General features: G+C 52.9%; 7 protein-coding genes across 7 annotated transcripts; 3 read left to right on the forward strand and 4 right to left on the reverse strand.

Annotated features, from left to right (window-relative positions):
* The first annotated feature begins 48 nt into the window (after positions 1-48).
* HMPREF1120_03220 (dihydroxyacetone kinase) lies at positions 49-4,337 on the forward strand. Its single transcript, XM_009157277.1, has 3 exons — positions 49-92; positions 156-3,391; positions 3,481-4,337. Exons 2-3 carry the CDS (start codon positions 2,101-2,103, stop codon positions 3,954-3,956), a joined length of 1,767 nt encoding a protein of 588 aa, XP_009155525.1. The 5' UTR covers positions 49-92; positions 156-2,100; the 3' UTR covers positions 3,957-4,337.
* HMPREF1120_03221 (short chain dehydrogenase) lies at positions 268-1,280 on the reverse strand (the record flags this gene model as incomplete). Its single annotated transcript, XM_009157278.1, has 3 exons — positions 268-468; positions 525-638; positions 702-1,280. 3 exons carry the CDS (start codon positions 1,278-1,280, stop codon positions 268-270), a joined length of 894 nt encoding a protein of 297 aa, XP_009155526.1.
* A 40-nt stretch (positions 4,338-4,377) lies between the features above and the next one.
* HMPREF1120_03222 (MFS transporter, SP family, general alpha glucoside:H+ symporter) lies at positions 4,378-6,256 on the reverse strand (the record flags this gene model as incomplete). Its single annotated transcript, XM_009157279.1, has 5 exons — positions 4,378-4,589; positions 4,688-4,789; positions 4,866-5,232; positions 5,298-5,553; positions 5,616-6,256. The coding sequence occupies 5 exons, from the start codon at positions 6,254-6,256 to the stop codon at positions 4,378-4,380; spliced, it is 1,578 nt and encodes a 525-aa protein (XP_009155527.1).
* A 1,714-nt stretch (positions 6,257-7,970) lies between these two features.
* HMPREF1120_03223 (acyltransferase) lies at positions 7,971-13,358 on the forward strand. The gene has a single exon (XM_009157280.1). It carries the CDS (start codon positions 8,350-8,352, stop codon positions 10,690-10,692), a length of 2,343 nt encoding a protein of 780 aa, XP_009155528.1. The 5' UTR covers positions 7,971-8,349; the 3' UTR covers positions 10,693-13,358.
* Positions 10,605-14,031, reverse strand: HMPREF1120_03224 (amt family ammonium transporter). Its single transcript, XM_009157281.1, has 6 exons — positions 12,709-14,031; positions 12,438-12,644; positions 12,069-12,340; positions 11,740-11,977; positions 11,514-11,679; positions 10,605-11,464 (listed from the first exon to the last, which is right to left on the reverse strand). Exons 1-6 carry the CDS (start codon positions 12,715-12,717, stop codon positions 10,905-10,907), a joined length of 1,452 nt encoding a protein of 483 aa, XP_009155529.1. The 5' UTR covers positions 12,718-14,031; the 3' UTR covers positions 10,605-10,904.
* A 166-nt stretch (positions 14,032-14,197) lies between these two features.
* On the forward strand, positions 14,198-16,526 carry HMPREF1120_03225 (U2 small nuclear ribonucleoprotein A'). Its single transcript, XM_009157282.1, has 3 exons — positions 14,198-14,505; positions 14,582-14,883; positions 14,967-16,526. Exons 1-3 carry the CDS (start codon positions 14,427-14,429, stop codon positions 15,345-15,347), a joined length of 762 nt encoding a protein of 253 aa, XP_009155530.1. The 5' UTR covers positions 14,198-14,426; the 3' UTR covers positions 15,348-16,526.
* Positions 15,229-16,815, reverse strand: HMPREF1120_03226 (GMP synthase (glutamine-hydrolyzing)). The gene is made up of 3 exons (XM_009157283.1): positions 16,467-16,815; positions 16,079-16,305; positions 15,229-15,932 (listed from the first exon to the last, which is right to left on the reverse strand). Exons 1-3 carry the CDS (start codon positions 16,717-16,719, stop codon positions 15,645-15,647), a joined length of 768 nt encoding a protein of 255 aa, XP_009155531.1. The 5' UTR covers positions 16,720-16,815; the 3' UTR covers positions 15,229-15,644.
* Between the last annotated feature and the right edge of the window lie 36 nt (positions 16,816-16,851).

Here is a 16,851-nt window from a genome sequence, read left to right on the forward strand (position 1 = left end):
CGGGGCTGGAAGTGCTGTCCTGCTTCTGCCACGACGACTCGATATTTATATTTGACTACCTAGGACTACAACTTGTTCACCTCCTAGTACATGTAGGTTTTTATACAAAGTGTCCAAGAGAAGGGTTCTTTCTCGGCTGACCCAAGACAAAATAGGCACGTGAGAAAAAGTGCCTGTATATGCGATGATACTGTCTAGCGTGCCAACATCGACCTAAACTCCCTGCTCATGCCCAAGCCAACTGCTTCACGAAAGGTTATAACCAAACTATGCAGACGCACAATGTCCCCCGTCTATCCGCAAGTCCGCTCCGGTCATGAGGCTACTTCCAGGACCCAGAAGAAACACTATGGCTGCCTTGAAGTCTTCCGGCGCTCCCAGACGCCCCAGAAGCGCCCCGGCCATCCATGTCTTTTCGACTTCAGGTTCGGCTTGAAGGAGGGCATCAGTCATGGCGGTACGGATATACTATCTCAGATTAGTGATTGGTCAAATGGGTGCAGAAATGAAACAAGACAACTTACACCAGGCGACAAGGTGTTGACTCGAATGCCGTACTGACCCCATTCTTGGGCGACGGAGCGGCACATTTGTTGAACAGCTGCTTTGCTGGAGTTGTACGCGGTGCAGGTAAGACCCTGGTTGGAGCACGTTAGCCGTCTTTCCGTTTCTCAGGAAAGTCCACCACCAGGTTGGCTTACCCTGTTCGCGATGTTGCCGGACATGGAAGCAATGAGCACGATGCTTCCGCCCGTACCATTCTCAACCATGGTCCTGGCAGCGTGTTTTGCTGTCAAGAAAGCGCCAGTAACGTTGACCCGCAACATTCGCTCGAAGTCTTCTGCAGGATAGTCCAAGGCCGGCACTTTCTGTTGAATGCCTGCGCATGCCACAGTTCCCCTTAAAGGAGCGTTGAGTGCCTGTGCTTTCTTATTCACCTCTTTAAACACGTTTGCCAGCTCCCCCTCTTTGGTGATGTCACATCGATGGTACGTTACTGAGAGCCCTGATTGCTTTGCCAGTTTTCCCAAGCCAGCCCACTCCTCTTTGGACGGCTCCGGTAAGACATCTAGGCAAGCGACATTCCCTCCAGCCTCGAGAATAGCTCTGGCAAAAGTGATCCCGAGACCTCTCCCGGCACCAGTGACTACCGTGGTCGTATCGGCTAACGAGAATAGCTGTCCGACGGGTTTATTGGCTGAGGTCTGTCGTGTCTCTGGGACAGCGCTGGGCAGTGTCGCGTCGCTGACAGCTGAGCCAGCAAGAATCCCCGGCGCCATTGGAGAGGGGTTGTTTGAGAGAGTTACTGGTAGTAGTGGTTATTCAAAGAGCGTGCGCTTTGTCGTGCTTCAGGCCTGGCGATTCCCGGCAGCGCGGGCTTATTTGGGTATTTTATTGCTACGCGTGTCCGGCATCGTCGGCCATGCTTCAGCCGGGCCCCGTACAGGGCTGCTGTCGGACCATGCACAAATGTCCTCGAGCCATTGCTCATGCGAGTCAAACGCTGGCCCACAGCCAGAGCGCGCTTCTGAACAAGAATTCGTTTATGCGCTCCAACCCTCCAACCCTCCACTGCGGGGATGATATGGACATAAGCACAGGGCACGGCTCAAAGATCCGTTGAAAGCAGTCCGAAGCGCCATCGCGGCAGCGTAGTCCGAATCAGGAAACCAGAAGCGCAAGATTGATTCATTCAATAATGGAGCCTCCTTTTTTTAAACAAGGCTTTGTGGCATTTCCCCATTCCAGGTCATTTTCTTCTGATAGCCATGGTCACAGAAGTTGAGGCTGTGATCCAGGCTTGAGGACATTGTTATTATTGTCCATCATGCTACTATGTCAGTTTGCACGCCACGTGCAAGGCCCATCCAGTGGAGCATTCTCACTTAGATTCTCCATTTAGTAGTGCCACAGATTGCGCGGTCACCAGTGGCATGACGCCAGATTTTTCTGGTCAAGCCGGGCCCCTCGCTCTGGGACGACGGTGCTGTATACGCATGACGAGGCGCACATATCATAAGCCGTGCAACTGAAGATAACATTGTAGGTGGCGAGCTATCCACGTTTTGAAAAATCCGAGTTCAATCGCGTAATTCAGCCATGCAGACGAAACACTTCGTAAACGACGCCGACAAGCTGGTGGCAGCCGGCTTGCGGTCTTTGATCATTACCCGACCGGAACTGAGACTGGACGCAGAAAACAAGATCATCTACGCTCCCGAGCCCTGGCATGGTTCCTCGAGGGTTTCGATCATCTCCGGTGGTGGTTCAGGGCACGAACCATCATTCACAGGCTTTGTCGGCGATGGCTTCTTGTCAGCAAGCGTTGCCGGCACGGTATTTGCATCGCCGTCATCGCGACAAGTCTTGACCGCGATTGAGAATGTCGATGGATCCAAAGGCGTGCTGGTCACCGTCATGAACTATACGGGCGACGTGCTGAATTTTGGCGTGGCGCTCGAAAAAGCAAAGGCGCGCAATCCGGGCTTGCAGATTGAGATGCTGGTGGTGGGCGACGACGTCGGCGTTCCCAGAAGTCGAGCGGGCAAGGTCGGACGGAGAGGTATTGCCGGAACTGTTCTCGTCCACAAGGTCACTGGAGCAATGGCCGCTGCCGGGTTTGAGCTTCAAGATGTCGTCCGCGTCGGCCGTCTGGTGGCCGAAAACCTGGCGAGCATCGGCGTCAGTCTTAGCCATGTGCATGTTCCTGGTAGACCACGGGGCGAGGCCACGGAAGGTTCCTTGGGTGCTGACGACGTCGAGGTCGGCATGGGGATTCATAACGAAGCGGGCTGTGCGAGAAGGAGCGGCGCCGAGGCTGAGGCGTCCTCTGTGGTAGCTGAGATGTTGCGCCAACTTCTTGACACGACGGATTCGGAACGGAACTTTCTGCCGAAGCGGACATCTGAAATGGTGGTCTTGGTCAACAACCTCGGCGCCCTGAGTGTGCTCGAGTTGAGCGCCGTGGTGACCGAGGTGGTGGACCAGCTGCAACAACAGTACCGAATCAAGCCGGTGCGAGTATTCGCCGGGACGTTCATGACCAGTCTGGACGGGCCGGGTTTCTCCATCTCGCTGCTCAACAACGTCGATACGGGCGTCAACAAGACTCTATTGGAACTCCTTGACGCGCCCAGCAACGTGAGCGGCTGGCAAGTGCCGGCACGAGAAGAGGTATCGTCCGGAAAGCGTGGAGCCGCCAGCACCACATCACAGACCACCACGACAGGAGCTCAGCAAGAATGTCTGCTCGAAGCCGATCTGGATCTTGCACAGCGAAGGCTGGCCAGTGGCTTGAAGGCAATCGTTGCCGCTGAACCCGAAATCACCAAGTACGACGACGTCGTGGGCGACGGAGACTGTGGCACAACGCTGAAGAGGGGCGCTGAAGGTGAGTCATTACCAAAACCAAAATCTTCTATCTTACAATTGGTCCGCCATTGAAAAGATTGACTGCTGACCCTTTTCTCGCGTTCACAGCCGTCCTGAAGAGTCTGTCAACATCGCCGCCCCAAAATATCATTGCCCTGCTCGATCAGGTCGCAGCCGCCGTCGAGGACACCATGGACGGCACCTCGGGCGCACTGTACACTATCTTCTTGAACAGTCTGACGCACTACTTCAAGCTCCATGCCGGCGAGAAGACAACTGTCGACACGACGTTCTGGAGCAAGGCGCTGGAGTCGACGCTGACCGCATTGACCAAGTATACGCCCGCCCAGGTCGGTGATCGCACTCTGATGGATGCCCTGCTGCCGTTTGCACAATCGTTGCAAGCGACCGGCGATTTCAAGCAAGCCTCACAAGCGGCCAAGGAAGGCGCTGCGAAGACGGCTGCTATGCGTCCTGGCCTGGGACGTTCTGTGTACATTGGTAATGAGGAGACGTGGCTCGGCAAGATCCCGGACCCCGGGGCCTGGGGTCTAAGCAAATTCTTCGAGGGCCTGGCCCAGTAATGAAGGCCAGTATTTTGAATAAATCATGTCTTAGCTTTCAGAGGTCTAGAAAAAGATAAAAGTGCCTGACACCGACCGTTCCATTCCCCAGGATTTATAGTTCGGAGCAGGCCATAGCTTCTTGCGATATGCGCATGACGATGATTTTGAACGCGAGGTAGTCTGGTATGACAGTGTATTCTTTCCGTAAGGCGGCTTCGGCTAGGGTACATTTGACAGAAGTGGAGCGGTGCAGCATAGAACAAAACAGGGTACATCGACAGCCTCCGGTTTGGCAGTCTTTCGACAAGAAAAGATCCTCACTCGCTCCGCCCCCGAACCAAGAACTGCCGCCTTAAAAGTAGGTTCCTCGCCTTGAGGATCCAGGCGCGCACGGAAAGGTGTGTTCGTGCCGTCACTACATCGTATGGATATATAAACATCAGGCCTTCGAATCTGCGGTGTCCTCGATCGTCTCGACAACGACGTCGGTCTTCTCGTCGCCAGCCTCCTTGAGCGCGACCTCACGGGCCCGTTCGGAACTGACGCACTGGTATTTCTTGAAGTCTTTGACGGGGACACGGTTCTGAAACAGCTCGTCGAGCTCCTCGAGGGAGCGATCTTTCATCTCGGGCAGCATGAAGTAGAAGAAGACTAGAAAGCCAGAGCGAAGAAATGACAATTAGAAAAGTTGTTCTTTCTTGGTGTTAGGCCTACAAGGGAACTTCTCCAGTGGCACGGAGATAACTTACGGAACACACAGGCGTTTGAACCGGCCCAGATGTAGGCGTAATTGGCGCCCCAGTTAAGTTGGGCCGGGTTGATGAAGTATGGCGCGGTATAGCTGGTGAGCCCTGTACAAGACGTCAGGTGCGTAAGCGCAAGTTATTTCGAGAGAGATGTTAATCTGAGGTAAGGGCGGCCACTTACAATTGAAGAAATAGTTCACTCCGGTACACACGCCGATAGTCAGGACGCGGAGGCGCGAGCTGACCACCTCAGTTGCAACAGGCCAGCTGAGCGTGCCAGAGAAACCGTTGTAGAAAAATCCGTAGAGAACCATGAACGCCACAATGGCAGTCCCAGCGGGGGTCGACGAGCCGCCCACGCTGTAAGCGATTCCGATTGCAAGCATGCAGATGGAAGCCGCTGCGGAGCCGAAAAGCATAGATGGGCGTCGGCCAATCACCTTGGTCGTGAAGTATAGGCCGACCAGGACTCCAGCAAAGCTGCCGCATGTCGAGATGATTGAGGCTTGGAACGGCTTATCGATCCCTGCGATCTGGAAAAAGAATGTCTGGAGAAAAAGGCGCCGTCAGTCTTCTTGAAGGAGTAGTCTCGAATTGAGAGTCCATAACTTACTCCATAACCGATGATCAGCCATAAACCAGCGCCAGCATGAGATAGGATAGTTCCAAAGCAGATAATTGTCCTTCGCAGATCGGTGCCCTTGAAAATATCAAAGACAGAGGCAGAGGAGGCCAGTTCCTTCTCTTCCTCGATGCCCCTTTGCATTTCGATGAATTCTTCATGGAGAAACTCTGGGGCTAGTGAGTTCCCACGGATCCTCTCCAATGCCCGCTTTGCTTGTTCCGGTCGATTGTGGACCAAAAGCCATCTACAGTCCGCTCGTCAGCTTATCTTGATTTGGAAATCTAGAGCGACATGCTGTGGTCTTACCTTGGTGACTCCGGAACGAAGAACATGAATACGGTCAAGAAGAAAGGTACCGCAAAAAGACTGGCTAATGGAATCTGATAGCACAGTTTGCTGAGATGCGTTTTGGAATAGTTATCAGCCACTGCACCTAACACGCTGCCGATGTTGACCCAGATGCCGAAGAAGGATACCAAAAAGCCGCGCAAATGTGCGGGCGCCACTTCGGCGACGTAGACATTGGCAAAGGTGATGAAGTAACCGTTTGCCAAGCCAATGAGGATCCTGCCTGCATACAGCCCGGCGAGCGAGGTAGTTCCCACTTGAATACCAGCCGCGACGAAGTTCACCAGACTAGCGACCCAGATTCCAGGTCGCCGACCAAAGTATTGCGCAAAGGGGGCAGTGACGAAGACGCCCAAGATCGTGCCAACATTAATGAACGAGGTCATCAGTTGCTGGGTCTGAGTCCCAATGCTCCATCCAATACTGGACTCTGGGTCGCGGTAGCCAAAGATCTGTAAGAATCCTACCATGGACTGGAAGCCGCCCACGGATGCTGTGTCGAACCCATACTGACAGTTGGCAAGCGACACCGCCAAGCATATCAGGAGGCACTTCCAATTGTCCCTGATGGGGGTGATTCTTTCTTTGCTGATGCCCATGGCTGCTTGTATCTTTGCTCGTGGATGCTAGAGGAAACGGAGGGGAGTTAAGGCGGCAGAGAGGGATGTGTAGTGAGATCGCTTGGTTCTCGCTGGAAGGCCTTCAGAGGTATTTATATCAGACATAACATGGCACTCCTGATGTGCGTACTTGGCTCACTTCAATGTTCTTTCCCCAATATCAGGGCCCAAGTCTGGCTTCCCCGCAAAATGGGGCTTTTCGTGGATCTCTCGCGGAGGACCCTACATTCCAGATATCTGGGGTAAATTGCCGGGGTATTTGAATGTGGGATAGTGGCCACATACCCTCGGTCCACGTTAGTAGAGGTACTATAAAGTGGCTTACTCCCTTGGCTGTACGTGCGGAAACTCTTTCGGCCTCAAGAGCCAATTATCACCATGATGATTGGGTACTGCGACTTCTGCCAAGGTGCACCGATGTTGATTGACACGTCGCTTATGTGCCGTACAAACCGAACTTTTGCAATCATTTACCATCGTTACCTTTGATAAGGACAGAGCCCCGCATCATGTCGTGCGTTCTCCTGTGAGCCAGCATTTTGCGGCCATTCTTCAATCACCGGTGTAAAGCCCGGAGAAATGGATATGGTGCGCATCCCACTAGTATGTCAAGTCGGAGGATGGATCGGTGGGATCAAAGCGGAAAGAAATAGATGCACGAGAGCAGAGCACAATCGCAAGGGTATCAAAGGGTTGGCGTCGAAGCTGGTATGCCATTGGCGCCGGGATTACAACCGAGTGAGCCATCTTATAGCTTGCAATGCTTTCGCAGAACATTTGGAATTTCGCCCTCTTTTGAGATGGAGGTTTGTCATCTCATAGGGCTGCGGAGGCTGCATGGAAGGAAATGGGAAGCGTGCACCTGCAGCGGCTCGGAACCCCGGTGCCCGGTCGATTTTGACTAAAAGAGACCATGGCCAAATGAGCTGTGCTGGTAGAGTTGAGCACACCTCATCCCGAGAAGTCGATTCCTTGGGAAGTCGAGCGTACCCGGCCAAGCCACGGGAACTGTAGGCCGGCACGCCTTCCAGATGCCGGCTCGGCAGAATCCAGGTCCATATGGTGTCCCAAGCAACAGGTCAACAATATACAAACCGCCGGCCGTGCCGCGTCCACAACCTCGAACACCGCCGTGTTGAATGCTGTGACAACTCATCTGTTCTGCCTTCCTATTCACCAGAAAGAATACCATGAAATTGCTATTGGCCGCAAAATCACTAGATCCAGGCACGAGGCAGCGTCTCTTGCACACAGTATGGCGCTGGCTCAACCGGAATGAATGGTGTCGTTTAAGTTCAACGCTAGTTAATCCTAGCGTAGTTGGTGGTGGCATTGCCCTTCAGTGGTGGGACACAAGGCCAGGGAGTTGAGAGGTGGTGCAGCGAGCCTGGAGTGGACATTGTGGTATAGGTATTCCCAGCTAGGATGATACCCACGTATCAAAGCTGGAGGGCAGATATCCACTGTTGCTCAAGACCATGCATCATTGAAGTTGAGTTTGACGCAGCAGCTGCTGATGATGAAGATGAAGATGAAGATGAAGATGAAGATGATGATGATTTCAATTTAAGCGTCCCAGCTGCCAAATGCAGCCCACAGAGACGAGATTGCTGAGTAATCGGTCACGTGCTGCTCTCTGGGGTTGACCTGCACCGGATTTCGCCTGCCTGAATGTATCGCCTTCCTGCACAGCTTCTCATTGGTCACAGTTCGAACGCAATGCTGTTTCAGGCTTTAAATAACGACATCGTACGATAAAGGCTACAGGAGTCGTGCAATTGCACCCAGACTCGCCCATACTCGAAGGTTGCTGACCTCTTGGTTGAACCGCGGGGAGACTCCGACTATCAATTGTGGGTTTCCCCAGATTACCTCGGAGGGCTCCCTGTGCCAGCGAGTGGACCCCGGCGCCTAATTGTAGGTGTCTGGAGCTGCGATACCCGAGCTCAAGTCCCACGTGTTTCCTCCTTTTTCGTTGAAGTCCGGGTCGTGGATATGGATATGTCCTCAACCATAACAGTGTCTAGCTAGCATTCTTGGGCGCACGCCCACTCGAAATCTCCCCTGGCACCATGACAGACCTCGTCCGCTCCGAGGGCAACTTGCCCAATCACGACGACCGCGAAGACCACAGCATCCTCTCGCGCATGGCGCGCCTCCGCAAAGACCCATTCAACTTTGCCCACGAGATCTCATTGTTTGTGCGCGGTGTAGGATGGCGCGGATACAATCATGTCATCGGGCAGCCCGCCTTCTACCCTGGGTACACGGCCGACGTCAAATCCGCCGTCATGGCCTCGCCCATCCTGCGCAGAAGGATCATTCAGCTCACAGAGGCTCGCCTACAAGTGGAAGAGAAGGAGGGTCTTCTGGGAACTGGCACATCTACGGACATGGAAGAGAGGGAGAAGAGGAGGCACGAGATCACCTCGCAGTTGATCGAGATTACCAGTGACATGGTTGACAGAATGATGTGCAAGATGGAGAGCAAACCATACCTGCGCACTGCCTTCTACGTGGTCACCCAGCTCCTGACCAGGGCCTACAGCGCTATTCACGTCTCCGAGGCCGAGGTGAAGAGATTGAGGGAGATTGCAACGCTAGCTGCAAAGAAGAAACAATCCATCATATTCCTACCACGCCATACTAGCCATATTGACTATGTCACCCTCCACTTGGTTTGTTATCGTCTCGGTCTCACACTGCCCGTCGTAGTGGCTGGCGACAACCTGAACTTTCCTCTTGTCGGCAGCTTCTTACAAAGCGTCGGAGCAATGTGGATTAGGCGGAGTTTTGACAATGACAAGTTGTACACCACTCTTGTACAAGCTTACTTGGACACGCTGCTCCAGAAGGGCTACAATCTGGAGTGTTTCATTGAGGGAACCAGAAGTCGGACCGGAAAGTTGTTGCAACCTCGCTTTGGAATCCTCAGCTTTCTCCTTGATTCTGTACTTTCGGGAAGGACAGAGGATGCTTATATATGCCCGGTGTCTCTCCAGTATGACAAGGTGATTGAGGTCGACTCGTATGTGAGCGAGCTACTGGGAAAGCCGAAGGAAAAGGAAAATCTGGCCGCTTTCCTTTCGTCATCCAAGGTCCTGTCTCTGAACCTGGGGAGAATTGACTGCAGATTCCATGAGCCTTGGAGCCTCAAAGAGTTCATCGAAGGACAGCAACGACGGGACGACACGTCACTCCAGATCTCGGCGGGATCGACCGACCAACAGACTCGGGCTCGCTTGTTACGCACGCTGGGGTACAAGGTACTTTCAGATATCAATGCAGCATCCGTTATCATGCCAACGGCATTGGTCGGTACAGTCCTTCTCACGCTTCGAGGTCGTGGTGTTGGCAAGTCCGAGTTGATACGCCGAGTGGACTGGTTGTGCGCGAGAACGAGAGCCAACGGAGGCAAAGTTGCCGACTTTCACGGAATGCCGACATCATACGTGGTCGAAAAAGCCCTGGAAGTACTGGGCCCGAAATTGGTTGGCAAAGTGGAAGGACTTGCGGAAGAAACGTACTATGCCGTTGACCGATTCCAGCTCTCATTCTACAGAAACATGACCATCCACCTTTTTATTTCGGAATCGCTCATAGCTGCGGCCCTCTACACCAAGGTCAAGCAGGGTGGCGGCAGCGCCAACGAGCGGATGAGGGAGACCGAATTGACCCAAAAAGTCGCGTTTCTGTCCCAGTTGTTCCGCGGCGAGTTCATATTCCCTGCTGGACAGGGTCTGAAGCATAACCTCGACAACGCAATGCGAGGCTTGTTACACGACGGTGTGCTCGCAGCAACAGAGGAGGGCGGCGAACGCTGGATCGGCCTATCGGATGCTGAACGGAACCTAGGCCGAGAGAATTTCGACTTCTATTGCTTCTTGATTTGGCCCTTTGTCGACGCCGCTTGGCTGGGGGCCGTCTCTTTGCTAGTCCTGGTACCACCCGTCACTTCCTCAACCGCCTGGGTCGACATGCAGAAAGCTCAGGGCGTTGCCCAGCTGGTCGGACGGACCCTCTACCACCAAGGCGACCTCTCATATTTCGAGGCAATCAACAAAGAGTCCTTGAAAAATGCCTATAGCCGGTTCCAGGAGGAAGGGATCATCTGGTTGGCCAAAGGCAAGGATTCGAAAAGTCCAGCCATGGTCCGGTTAGCCCCTGATTGGACGCCTGATCGAGATCCCACCACAGGACAATTCAAAGCTCAAGGCCGCTTGTGGGATTTGATCGAGGCTATAGCATTGCACCGAAGGGAGGGCAAGAACCGTCGCGACAGCGCAGCGGTTTCCGTGCGAGTACTCTCCTTGACCGCTAGGCTTAATAAAGATATGTTCGATATTAGCGAGCCGACGTCGGTGGAAGAGACGCAGGTCAAGCCCAAAGAAAGGAAGCGGAGGTCCAGACTGTAACCAACGAGGTAAACTTCTATACATACGCATGACAAGACTAAACAACAGTTCATGCCCCGAGCCACACGGAGTGCACACCGTGCTCGCAGTTGATATCCCGCGGCACTAACTTGAGCAAGGCTGCTCCTCATCCGGTCTCTCTGCTCCCGACTCCCTGCTATCCGCAACTTGGCCCATAGTTCTGTAAATGACCACATACCTAGTCTCTATGCTCACGCCGCTGCTGTTGTTGGCTCCACCGAGGCCGTTTTCTTGTCCATCTCATTTGGTGGTGTGGATGGAGTTGACATCAGCTTTGTCTCATGGGTCATGCCACTGTGTTCAAACAGGGACCAGTCGCCAACTTCCTCCTCGAAAAATTGGTCTTCATCCATACCGCGAATCTCTGCTTCCTCGCTAACACGAAGGGCCATGAACGGGATGAACTTCCCGATGAATTTCATGATGTACAGAAGACAGAGTGACACGGTGAAGGAGTAGCTGGAGATGGCGGCAATGTCGGCCAATTGCCTTGCAACTTGAACACCGACGCCGTCGACGGCGCCCGGGGCTTCAGTGGCTCCATCAAGCAGTGAGACAGACGATGAGGCGAAAATGCCAGTAAGGAAAGCGCCGACCATTCCACCAATACCGTGGAGCTTGAAAACATCCATGCCTTCGTCGATACGAAGCCAGTCGTTGACATTTTGAAGTGAAGCACATACCATGGCTGTGATGAGGCCGATTGCAGCCGCAAGCCAGACCGAAACGTAACCGGCTGCCGGGGTAATACCTGATCGGTGTCAGCTCAAAATCCAGTGTTCCTGCAAGCCAAAACGTACCGACGAGGCCAGCAATTGCACCTTCACAAGCACCAACCAGGGAAAGTTTGCCCTTGTTTCGAATCATATCCACAAGCGACCAGCCAATGACTCCCATTCCAGCAGAGACATTTGTGTTCCATGCAGCAAAGAAGGCTCGGATGGTAGCGTTGAGAGTCGAGCCGCCCTAGCATCCTCGTCAGCTACACTGTTCACGAGCCATACTTGACTGAAGACCTCAACTTACGTTGAACCCATACCATCCGAACCAGATCATACTTGTGCCAATGAAGACCATGGAGAGGTTATGCGGTCGCATTGCGGATTTATGGCCGTGCAATTTTCTCTTGCCCAGGACGAGCGCGTATGCAAGGGCGGAGCAGCCACTGGCCACATGAACAGGCCCACCTCCTGCATAATCCAATGATGGGAGGTTGTAGAGCCAGCCATTACTATTCCAAGTCCAACACGCAATGGGACAGTATCTGCAACGACGGTCTCGTCAGAATGAGTGGACAAGATTTACCTGAACTGAACCTGGGGCACATGTTGGGAATAAAGGGGCAGGGCACTTACACAATGGTTGCCCACCAGAAGCCGAAGAACAAAGATGGAATAATCCGACCACGCTCAAAAGCGCCACCGACCACGATCATCACGGTGCAAATGCAGAACAACAGCTGATAGAGACAGAATACGATTTCGGGCAGATATGGACTGCCGGGTGAAGGCGCCGCCGTGACATTTTGCATGCCGAAGTTGGCCATGTCGCCAATGAATGGCCCGGCTGTGCGCGAATAGGCCAAGGAATATCCCCAAAACATCCACTGAAAGCAGATGACTCCAATCTGTCGGCAGCGGTTGTCAGTTCCGTGAGGCTCTCTCAGTAACGTGGCCCCGCTTGAGAAGAGAGCCTGTGCATGGGTGGAATACTCCATTACTTACCACTCCAAAGGACTGATAAAGCATGGCCAGCGCCGACTTCCTACGAGCCAGTCCTCCATATAGCAAACCAAGACCGGGAATGATCATCCACACCAAATAACCGCAGATGGCGATGTAGACGGCATGGTATTCGAAGCCGGCGAATTGGGCGTTGACATCGACTTCGTGGGTATTGCCGCCGTTGGGGGACGAAGGGTCGAACTCGGGCTGCAATGAAGAAGCAAGGTCAGAACGAGCCAGGAAAAGAGGGATAGTCTCTCTTTCGACTTACGGGATCCATGTTGTTTGTGACTTGGAGATTGATCGCAGGAATGAAGGCACAGGTTGGACCAAGGTCAGCAGTCAACAGCCACGCGACGTGGTTCACTTGCTGCCAGCGCTCGAGAAATCCGACTTGTGGGAAAGGAAGGTGGTAGTTCAAAGAAAATTCGGGGCCAGCAGTCAAGAAGATAGATATATTCGTCTGGCTATCGGCGCCTACCACGACTTACTACTAGTACTGTTACCATCCACCATCCCCATACTCCATCCGTCCGTGGGCTCGTCCAAACCACGGGGGCGTGCGTGCACCGGACGGCTGCCAAGTCTCGAGTGCCATGGGAGCTAGAAAATCACATCGGGACCCACGCGAGTAAGATAGATAAAGCAGAAGTGTAGTGTTATTTTTCGTTTGACAATTGCAATTGTCTGGACTTTGCAGAGGAGCGGAAGGCAGGCGAGTCGACTGTTTATTGGCCGACAGGACAGATCAAGGCTCTCAGATGTTTAAGCCAAGGCTGTTATCAGTCCCGGTGGAGTCGCTGACCCCGGAGTCGAGCATATGGCGGCGCCTTGTATCGGCCCCTTCGCTTGATGGGCTCTTGGCCACTGTGATACGAAAGGTATCTGTGGTATCTGCTAGTAGGCAAAGGGAATTCACGGCTTGATGATTTGTGATCGTAAATTGCGGTGGTGTAATTAGGTACGAAAAAGCGCCTCCCTTCAAGTCGAGGTGGTGTCCGAGATACACTATGATGTTTGTCTTCTGGATATGCCAGTCTCGACAGACTCATGTGGTCAGATCGCAGATCGCAGATCATGGAGTTGCTAGGTACTGTATAGCCGAAGGATGCTAGTACCTCCGGGTTATTAATATCGACAATAATGTCTTGTCGAATGGTGTGCAGTGTACGCCTGGACACTTGCACACGGTACCTAATAATTACCTGGTACCTGACACCTAGTAGGTGCCTGATAGATAAGGATTAATCGCGACCAATCAGAAAGACGAGCACCCCTGCTGTCGAGGCTCGTCTCTGATACCATTATTGGCACCCCATAAATTTGTCGAGCTGGCGCTCAGATCCCCGTCGTGGGCAGAGGCAGAAGAGGAAGTCAACCTCGAGATCGCGAGGCATGCGAGCCAAATTACAACTGTATACTTTGCGGTCAATATCCGGCGCAGTTCGACCTCTGGCTGTTGGCATTCGAGATGATGTTCCTCGTGGATCATGGATCTACTCCTTGGAGTTTGTCTGCATGCAGAAGAGGGATATAGCATACTTCGCCCAACTGGGCCAATATAGAGAGATTGGAGGCCATTTGCAAACAGGACCCTACCACTACTACTAATGGCCGGGGACGTTGTGATCTTGATCGCATTCAACGTTGGGGCAGATGTATTCGTTTCAAACCTATGCCGACCGCCGTACAAGGCTGTGGGTTCCGTCGTAAGGCCAGCCAATCGTAGTGGCTGCGCAAAATCTCGAAATCCCCGGACTGCCTGCCAGCGATACTGTACCACTGCATCTGCCACTGGCAGTACATACCACAATACTGCTATTACAACTACAGCCGCCAGTACCACGACTTCTAAAGGGGTGAGAACAAGAGTCCAGCAACCCAAAACCGAGAAAACCCTACGGAAGAAACCACACACAAATCCTCCTCCAGATCCCAGTCTTCCTCTTCACGAACCTCCCAGTCTATCCCAATCACTCCCTCACTACAATGCGGCTCACGGCCGACCTCATCAACAATTCCCTATCATACCTGAACCCCCTCAAAGAGCGCGAACTTGATCTCCGAGGTATGTCTGAAAAGAGCAGATGCTACACTTGTAAAAAGAACATAGTTGATCGTCATTTTGTCCTGTGTGTTTACAGGCCATAAAATCCCCACCATTGAAAACCTCGGTGTCGCCGGACCCCAAGATGCCATCGACTTCACGGACAACGACATTGCCCTTCTTTCGAATTTCCCTCTCTCGCCCCGGTTAAACACGCTACTGTGTGCCCGCAATAGAATCCAAGGTGTCGACAAGCGGATCGCCGAACAAATACCAAACCTCACCACGCTGGTGTTGACGTCGAATCATGTCAAGGAGCTGGCGGATTTGGAAGGGTTGAGCGGGTGTGCGAGGTTGACGCATTTGAGTTTATTGGAGAACCCGGTGACGAGGAAAGAGGTGAGACACCCCAAGGACCTACATGGACCGTCCCTATTGTGCAGTCGACGATACAACGATGCTGATAACGAACCTTTGTACAGCATTACCGATTATATCTGATCTGGGCCATTCCGTCATTACGGTTCCTCGATTTCCAAAAAGTCAAAGATGCAGAGCGGGAACAAGCGAGAGAACTGTTTGGGACGGTGGACAACCCGACGGAATTGGCGGCAAAAATCAAAGGTGTCAAGACGAGAACGTTTGATGTGGCCTCCGGCGGGACTAATATCAATGGAAAGCCGGGCGGCGGTGGTGCCGCCGGAAAGGGCGTGCGAACACAGTTGACAGAAACGGAGAAGAAGCGGGTGCAGGAGATGATTAAGAATGCAAAGAGTCTTGCGGAGATTACGAGGATTGAGAAAGATCTCGCGGAGGGGAGGATACCTGCTGGGGCGGCCGATGCTGATCGGATGGTATCGTGATTTCTGTTCGACTGTAAACGTGCTGGTGCTGTGAGGAGTAAATGATTGTTTTATGATGGAGCGAAAAATGCCTTGTAGGAGAGGTGTATTGTGGCTGTGGCCCGATGGCGCATTCAGTGGAACCGAAGTTGAGGTTTATGGTGCATATTGTCTGGTGTGATTGTACCAATTCTAGAAACCCTCTGCATATGATGCTGATGTCAATGATCCAACCAAACTTCTATGCGATGCGGCATAATGATCAAGAATCAAACATATGCACCCTCCAAAATGCGAATGCAAACCACACGATCACAGTCACTCCAACAAGAACTTCAAAAAGGCCTGGCTGACAACGAGTCCGTCGTGATGCAAGGCCACTTTACCCATATGCTCCTCAAACGCCTTGTCGTCGAAGATCCCGGTGGCGTGTCTCGTGTTGATGATCTCGGTCATGATCTCCTGGTTGAATTCCGGATGTCCCTGGACCGTGAATAGCTTCTTGGGCACATACATGCCCTGGACCTCGCACACTGGTGACGAGCCCAGTTTTTCAACGCCTTCGGGATACGAGAAGACGCAATCCCGATGCATCTGGTGAAGGCTCTGAGAAACACACAAAGAAGTTAGTAGAGATAGAGTAAAGACAGCCGTCACCGCCACCAATCGGCCAGCCCAAAGGAAGCCTTCCCATGGCTCTTTTTGAATAGCAGCGAGGGGAGAGGGACGACGTCTGAAACAAGGCAACATACTATTTTATCCACTCCAAAGATCTCCTTTCCTCGGGGTGACAGTTCAACATCATTCACCGCCGCCTCCCATCCCTGAGGGTTCCGTCCAACTTCAGCCTTCAGAGCCCGACCGACAATCTGATGGCCGAAGCAAACGCCAATGACACGAACACTGGTCTCAGTGAGCACCTTTGCGGTGAACTCGACCAGCTTGTTGATCCATGGCGTATCGGCGAAGGAGTCGTGTCCTAATCGGAGACAACGTGAGCCACAACGGTCAGCGAAAAGTGTCGAGTGCGTGGAACCAGTACATCCTTGAAGTAGTGGCCCGCGAGAGGCACATATCTTTATTCTTCTTACTTCGGCGCGTGCAGGTGACCCTTGCAAATCGAGGAGGCGACAAACTTACTGGAACCTGTAATCAGGATAGCATCGATTGTCGAAGGGTCCGGGTACTTGTCCGGCTCCAGTTCAACCTGCCATCTCGAGAACTCGAATCCTGTCTCGGGATCCAAGTCGGGCCTGTTCAAGGCCCTGGCTCCAGCGCGGAGCAGGAATTCAAAGACGCCACCGTAGCCCTGGTACTTCTTCTTGGTTTCCGGCAGCGGAGTGTCGCATTCGAGAATGGCGATGCGCAGCGGACGGTGGACCTTCAAGTTCATTGTTCAGACTTGGGAACTCTCCTTTCGTCGCAATAAATATGTGTGCAACACCAGCATCCTATGCGTTCTCCTATGGGACGACAGGGTGACTATAAGTGTCGTCGGTCTGGATCAAAATTACGCCTTTCGGAC

Source organism: Exophiala dermatitidis, assembly GCF_000230625.1.
Source record: "Exophiala dermatitidis NIH/UT8656 unplaced genomic scaffold supercont1.3, whole genome shotgun sequence".
Lineage (NCBI taxonomy): Eukaryota > Fungi > Ascomycota > Eurotiomycetes > Chaetothyriales > Herpotrichiellaceae > Exophiala > Exophiala dermatitidis.